The 7854-nt window shown below is 34.8% G+C and overlaps 1 protein-coding gene across 1 annotated transcript; it reads right to left on the bottom strand.

The window, feature by feature from the left end:
- Positions 1-2691: 2691 nt before the first annotated feature.
- Positions 2692-5823, bottom strand: LOC148852120 (cytochrome P450 71AP13-like). Its single transcript, XM_088946440.1, is given in 3 exon segments — positions 2692-3113; positions 3115-3468; positions 4811-5823. Coding segments are annotated over 3 exon segments (1506 nt in total). The 5' UTR covers positions 5699-5823; the 3' UTR covers positions 2692-2849.
- Positions 5824-7854: the final 2031 nt, after the last annotated feature.

Raw genomic sequence — 7854 nt, 5'->3', positions numbered from 1 at the left:
CTCCATCAATAGGGTTGAAAATTTTCATACTATATATATAGGATAGAGAATTTGTCAAATTCCACAGCCAAGATTTTGGATCATGTATGTTGTGAAAATGTGATAAAGATAACTTCTTATGGTGGCTATCTCCGTCAAGTAGACCCGGTCATAGAGGTTATTCTTAGCGTGATCTAGCCCAAATGCATATATAAATAAAAATATTATATTTGGTTTTTTTGTCTTTCTTTTATATTTTTTTCTTGTTTTTGTTTGTTCAGCTGTTGTTGTCCCTTTGTGTTTTGTTGTTCTTTCGGTGCCTTTTGCTGGCCCTTTGAATGAATTATCTTTTTACCTAAAAAAGTATATGTTTAATAGATAATATTTATTTTATATATTATATATGTAATACATGTACAAATGTGCTCTATTTTATTTTATATTAAATATTTTATAAATACTTTAAAATATATCACATACATTAGTTCATGAGTCATGTGACGTGAGTCAACTCATGTAACTGAGAATAGCTTGTTCTAATGCTGCGTTTGATTGAGTGCAATTTTATTTATACTAATATAAATGTATGATAGTGCAAATGAGAAAAATGTAAATTTTTGTTTAATTTTGTTTTGGGTTTTATTTTAGTCTGCTTTGTGTCTTAATTTGCTTCATTTATACAGCAATTAAGAAAAAAATCTAAAATTTGACTGAAAAATAAGTCAAAATTTACACTCAAATCATTTTTTGCACTGCCATAGTTTTGCATCAGTACAAATTTATTTGCATTGAAACCAAACACATCAAGGTTATGTTAATTTGTAGTGCATATTTATTTGCAATGATACAAATGCATGGGAGTGTTAATGAAAAACCATAAATTTTGGTTCATTTCTGCTTTGGATTTTATTTTATTTCACTTGAGGTAAACAGAAAAAAGTGAAACCTTTTATCAAATGAAACCAAAATTTGGACTCAACTTATTTGTATTCCCATTCTTTTGCATTAATGCGCATGGAATTGCAATGCCAACAAAAGGCATTAGAGTTGTCTATTCTTATATATAAATGAAGACAAGGCTTCAATTCTAATAATTAATTTGGCAATTGAGTGTTGTCTCACATTGCCTAATTACTAACCTTAATCCATATATATGAGCATAGATGACCACGTATTGAAGCCAACCATTTTTTTTTATTAAATCAGACCTAAAGACAAGCCAAGTTGACAGCCTTAATTTGGCATTAGAGCTGCTTTCCCATTCACATTAGTGTCACAAGTTAATTATTAACCTAGATATAACCTGCTGTCTTGATCAACTTGGTTGATCGTTCAACCGTCAAAGTCATCGGGCCTCTTGACTGGGTTAATGGTTTCATATTCAACACGGGTTAGGGGGTTAACAGCTGGAATAATATAACGACTGGTGAAAGGGAATTCAGATCTCTTAACCACATGACATTACAGCTGTACATTGGGAACATCTCTTCATCAATGGTAAAGAGAGGTTCTCAATGTACAGTTGTAGTGAAGTGTGGATATAGGTGTGAATAGGGTTCTTGTGGGTAGGAGATTCCAACACAGTGAGAGATTGAATGGTCCGATTGACTCAATTGACAAGACAAGTTGAGAACACTGCTAAAAGAAGCAGGGGAACTAAATCGTTTTAGAATCTTTTGTTCTTATATCGTGAGTTTTAGTCTAGTGGATGGGCTCTCCTATACATGGTTTAAAGTATCGATACAATTATCAATATCGTATCTTTTATAAAAGATACGCTCTGAAATGCCTATTTCCATGTGTTTCGAAACCCCAGCTTTTTTAATAAGAAAAAATATGTTTTTTAACTTCTAAAACATCAAAATTTGAAACAAAACAAAAAAAAAAAAAAGAGTTTTGGCCATTTCTAAGTAGGATATAATACTGCCAATACATGTATTGTATCAATACTTTGAACCTTACTCCTATAGAAATATCTATGTATATACATTTATATTATTATAAGGTGGATACTTGTTTTGATTTTGGTGGTCATAAAAACTTAAATTTGATAACATATTATAAACTTATATCTTATATATCCTAATAGTAGTACTGGTACTGTGTAAAATGAATATTTACCTTGGTTTCACCATAAAATTAAGTTACCTCCAAATACACATTACTATATACAATTTAATGTCACACTAGTACTCTCACGCTTGTACCATATTGAGCAGATACTTGCTTTGAGTTTTGTTGACATAAAAATTAAATACAAATAATATATATATGGTTAATACTTAGTTACACACATGAATAGCACATGCTCTAACACCGGTCATATATACATAAAAAACTAGAATTAATGATAAAATCTTTCCTCAACCATCTGATCTTTGCATTATTTTGAAGGATTATCTTTGCAATTTTGTATAGAAGTTTTAAATCTGTAATGTCATAATAGAAGAAAATAAAAACTAAACAGAAGAAAGATATTTAATCTCCACTTAAAGATCCATCAAATGATCGATGCATGAATCTCAAGGCAAGAACAATAGATCTAAGACATACCTCTAATAAACTTCATTTGATTATTATTAATATTAATAATAATAATAATAATAATAATAATAATAATAATATTATTATTATTATTATTACATATGTTATGCCCTCACTAATGTACTCATCAAGTCTCTCTTTTTTTAGTTATTACATAAAACACCAATTGCAGTCAAATGGGAGTGGACTAATGTACTCATCCTACATATGGGCTCCATATATTGATTCTTGAATACCTTTACTTTCTGTTTCATTATTGTGATAGAGATCATACATCCATGTATGGATCTGCAGCACCATCATAAACAACAACTAATGAATGATCACTAGTGGTGATCATTACACTTTGTTGCCACAAGGTGAAGATTAATTTTCTTGTGCATTGTAATAGCAAATAACGCCTCCATGTCAATATCTTCTTCCTTGATCCCCTCAGGCAGTTCCCAGTTAAATGAATAGAGAAGATTTGCAAGTATAAGCTCCACAATCACCACTCCAAGTTGCATTCCTGGACAAATTCTTCGACCGGACCCAAATGGTATAAAGTCGAAGTGTTGTCCTCTGAAATCGATAGAGCTTTTGGTGAACCTTTTCTGGTATGAATTCTTCTGGGTTCTCCCAATATTGGGGATCTCTTCCTATAGCCCATGCATTCACCATGACTACTGTCTTAGAAGAAATGTTGTACCCATCAATTGTACAGTGTTGCATAGTTTCTCGTGGAACCAATAATGGAGCTGGAGGTTGTAATCTTAGCGTCTCTTTTATGACACACTTGAGGTAATGGAATTGGTGAAGATCGTCCTCTGTTATCTTTCCTTTATTTCCTATGAGGCTTCTTACTTCGCTCTGTGCTTTCTTCATCACTGTAGGATTCTTAGCTAGTAGTGTCATCGCCCAGACCAAGGTTGCTGTAGTAGTGTCTGCTCCAGCAATCAAAATATCCTGCATTGAATTAAATGCTTAGGTTTCCTAATTCATAAAACTTATATTCTATTTGGTTTTTCTCCTTGCTATATCAATGGTTCTTTAAGCTTCAAAACTTCACAAGCAAAGTTTTTTTTCTTTTTTTGCCATGTGACAACTAACCTAGGCTCTGTTTATTTGCAGTGGGTAAGTCATTTGCACTTGCTAAATGAAGGGGAATGCAAATGGGCTGAGTGCAAATTCTGGTTTACTTGTTTTATTTTTTTCGGATTTGACTTTGCCTTATTTGTTTGTGAAAAGTAAAATTGGAAGTTAAATAATGTGATCCCCGCCACTTTGTGTGAGAGAGAGAAGATTATGCAAATTTTGCATCAGTTTTTTAGATGCAGAATTTGCACAGCCAACAAGTATAAAAGTAAAAACTTTGCACTATGTACATATGCCAATCATAGTCACAATTCACAAGCAAATAGATGCAAAACTGAACTGGGAGTTAAATTTGTATCTAGTTCAGATTTGCCCTACAAACAAACAGAGGATAAACTTCTAAAGCAAAGGATACTCGCCTAAACTTCACATACCATAACAAATCACAGACAATGTAGAGCTCTTTTAGGATGCCATCTAATTAGTGGTGGACACAAGTTGAGCTTTTCACAAGCTATTCGAGCTCGACTTGGTTTCAACAGAGCTTTGAGCCGACCTCGAACTCAATTTACAGGCTTGATTAATAAACGAGTCAAGCTCGAATATATATATATATATAGAGAGAGAGAGAGAGAATAATTCTTAATTTTCAAAATATCAAATAAAAATATTTTTATATATAATTTTTTATTTTTATAAAACAATTTTTCTCAAATCAAACTCGAGCTCAAGATTGTAGCTTGAATCAAACTCAAGCATTATACAACCTTGGCGAACCAAGCTCAACCCTTGTACTGTTCCGCTCGGCTCAGCTCTAATCGACCCCTACATCTAATTAAGCTTCCACTGACTAGGATTTCAAGTCACTGTATCACTTTGGTAGGTGATCTGCTGCAAAACTTGCTCTGATATTCCTAAATAGCTTTCAATGTCAGGAGTCTTTAAATTATTGAAATTTGGCTATTTCAAAGTCTACCAGAGATCGAGGTTTCTAAGAAAAAATAAACTATATATGATGTCCATGAAACTTTTGCAAGTTATGGTTTTGTCCCAAACTTCCAAACTGATTTGCGTAGCTCCTGTAGGTGAGTCAAAACAGTTACAAATGCAAATTCCCCCCGTCAATGATAATTAATTAGCTACTTATCCTGATAGATCTAGGCGCAAAAGTAGCCAAATATAAAAATTTTGGACTGTGAAAAAAGAAAATTACCATGAGAATTGCCTTGATAGTGTCTAGAGTGAAGTCAATTGTGCTTGTTTTATCCTTTTGCATCCGAAGCAGAGTATCGACAATATCTTCTTTCTCAGGCTTTGTCCTCTTGGGATCAAGGTGATCTTCGATGATTTGTTTGTGGAATGAGTCAAATCGTTGGAAGTCTCTCTCAAGCTTTGCATTTAATCCAGTCAGAGCATCCAGCATCCAACCCACAGATGGAAAATAATTAGCAAAGGCAAATCTACCTGCCAAAGCATGACGCTCATCGAGCATTTCATAGAAAGCACTTCCTTCACTTGATTCATGAGGAAAACTCTTACCGAAAGCAATCCTACAAATTATGTTGTTTGCAGTAGAAAATATCATTTCACTCAGATTAACTGAATTTGAAGCAGAAGCAAATTTGGAAATTGACTTAAGCAATATGGAAATCTCATCCTCCCTTATGAACCAAAAGGATTGCACGCTCTTGGTGCAGAAGAGAGCAATAATGCAAATCTTCCTTATCTCTCTCCAGTACTTACCATAGGATGAAAAAACCATGTCTGATTGCTTGTAAGTTACTTTGTACACATTAGCATGAAAAGGCCTACCAGAGGACTCAAGGTCAAGAGTTTTTAAGATCTCCTTGGCCATTTCTGCTGAAGAAACCACCACTGCTGGTACTCCACCCAGCTGCAAATACACCAGCGGACCATATCTTCTTGATAGTTGTTGCAGGGTGCAATGAAGAGTGGAAATGCTGAGTTGGTGCAAGTTTCCAATTATGGGTAACCTTGGGGGACCAGGTGGAAGAACCCCATTTCTTGTACTTGCATGGATTTTAGGTAAAAGAACTAGGATCAAGGGAGGAAATACTAGAGAACAAAGCAACAGCAACATAGTTTGGGACTAACGCTATATTGGTTATGGAGTTTGTAATAAGCTATTTGAATCTAAGCAGCATTTCTGATAAAAGGATCCAACTGCATCCATCTCCACATTTAATTTTTTTTTTTCATCTTTATAGAAGTAATAAAGAAAATCAAAAAGGTCAAGGGATATTGACTAACAAATGGACCCTTTCAATCTCAGTGTTGGAAAGTAGCAATATCAAACAATTTTAGCCGCCTATGTATATCATTCTATATATGTGTATGCTTAGGGTTTTACTGATATTGGAACCACTTAGGTTATCATTTTCTCAATCAGGCTGTTGTGATATTGACATCTATTCCTTTATTCTAACCCCAGGTGGACTTCCTTACCCAGTGCGCCAATAATGGCTTCTTTGGCGTCAAAAATAAATTAAAAGATTTGGGGAGGAAAAGGAAAGAGAATACTTAAAATATATTAAGGATATCTAAGAGATAATGGACTGAATCCTTTAGCCATCAATGCTTTACCACTTTACTTCCTCAATCCAACAACTTTAACCATAGTTGCTAGGATCATGGCAAACACATCAGGGCGGGTTGATTGATAGATTAATTAAAAAATTATTTTGAAAAAAAGTTTATATATTAGAGAAAAGCTGATATTAAAAGAATTACTTGTGGTGTAAGCTTCTTAGAAGTCAAATTTCTTGTTCTTGTATTGGGATTTATGCACAGTTAATGAAATGACATAAGCCAAAGCCAGAACCAGCATTATTAGAACTTCTTTTTTCAACGATCTTATCTTTAATTAGCATTTCATATGGACCTTTTAATTAAAAGATTTTCGGCTGTCCAAATACAACTGACATCATCGATGGTGCATGAAACCCGAAGCAAGAACATGAGGTTGGATAATCCTCTTCTTTTGTCACGGATAATAATTTCCTACTTATGAACAGTCATTTTTTGGTAGCTTCTTATATATTCATAAACAGTTTTTTTTCTTTTCTGAGGAGGGTAGCCCATCCCCCACCCCCTAAACCCTCTCTAACCCCTGATGGCAAACTGTTAATTGTATCTCTAATTCTATGACTAAGAACGTAGCCATGCATCAAGATTTTAATTAAATGATAATTATCACCTTAAAAAAGATACTCTTGCCGTAGTGATGAGCTGATTGTCACCCAGAAAACAGAGGACAACACTAAACCAGCAAAGAATTACTCTCTCTCTCTCTATTTGAGAACGACCTGATTGTTACCCAGATGACAGAGGCCAACACTAAACCTGGGATAAGGGGGCTGATTATGTATACTTTTATTGGTGATTTCTTCATTTTGCCATAAAAAAAGGTATCCTTGATGAGCTAAGCACCCCTTGGCCCATATATAAAAACAAAGAGAAAAAAAATTCTGGGCTGATTAGTGGTTTCAAACTAATGTCTTGTTTACCAGTTGAGTATGCCTGTATATAGAAATAAAGAAAACTTAGGTTTGTAGGTTTTAAAAGAAAAATCAAACCTGAAAATCCATGGGTAGGTGGTGTCAAGACCCGATCTGCTCCTCACTTAACGTACCTCACATCTGAGGTATGTTATTATTTATGGAGATGTTTCGGATACATGGGGATGTACCTGTGAGGCATGTGTGAGGAACAGATTCCAAATTGGTGGTGTCACTGATCTGGTCACCTGTGTAAGCTAGGCTCTAGACCGGGAAAGAGAGAAGTTTAATTTGTGTAAGTGGAGGGAGATTGGAAGAGAAAGAGAAGTTTACTTTGTGTAAGTGGAGGGAGATTGGAAGAGAAGGGTCTCTACCATGATTTTTTTTTTTTTTTCTCTTTTCAATTATTATTGATGGTGCGCAATCCGGTTGGTCTTAGCTGTCAATGACCTTGCCTCTGACTAGAGCAATAGGGAGTCTAAAACAGAGAAGATGAGGGAACTCCGAGGAGAACCCAGTGAGATTGCTCTGAAGCTCAAGTTAGTATTCTCTCAAAGGCAAGATAAAACCAGATGGCGCAAAGTTCATATACCTTGTTCTTGGGGGGTAGGGAGCCTTTTATAACCACTTCGCGCACTCACTTCGAGGCTTCTGTCAGGTCGGGAATGATTATCTCTGCGCTCTTGTCAGTTCGGGTGTCATCACCTCTGCTGGGATAGAACCGCCACTGCTCTTTTTG

The sequence above is a fragment of the Nelumbo lutea genome, chromosome 5 (genome assembly GCF_056320005.1).
Source record: "Nelumbo lutea isolate HS-2025 chromosome 5, American lotus-T2T, whole genome shotgun sequence".
NCBI lineage: Eukaryota > Viridiplantae > Streptophyta > Magnoliopsida > Proteales > Nelumbonaceae > Nelumbo > Nelumbo lutea.
Note: the sequence above shows the minus strand (reverse complement) of the source record. Positions and strands in the feature narration are given on the sequence as shown.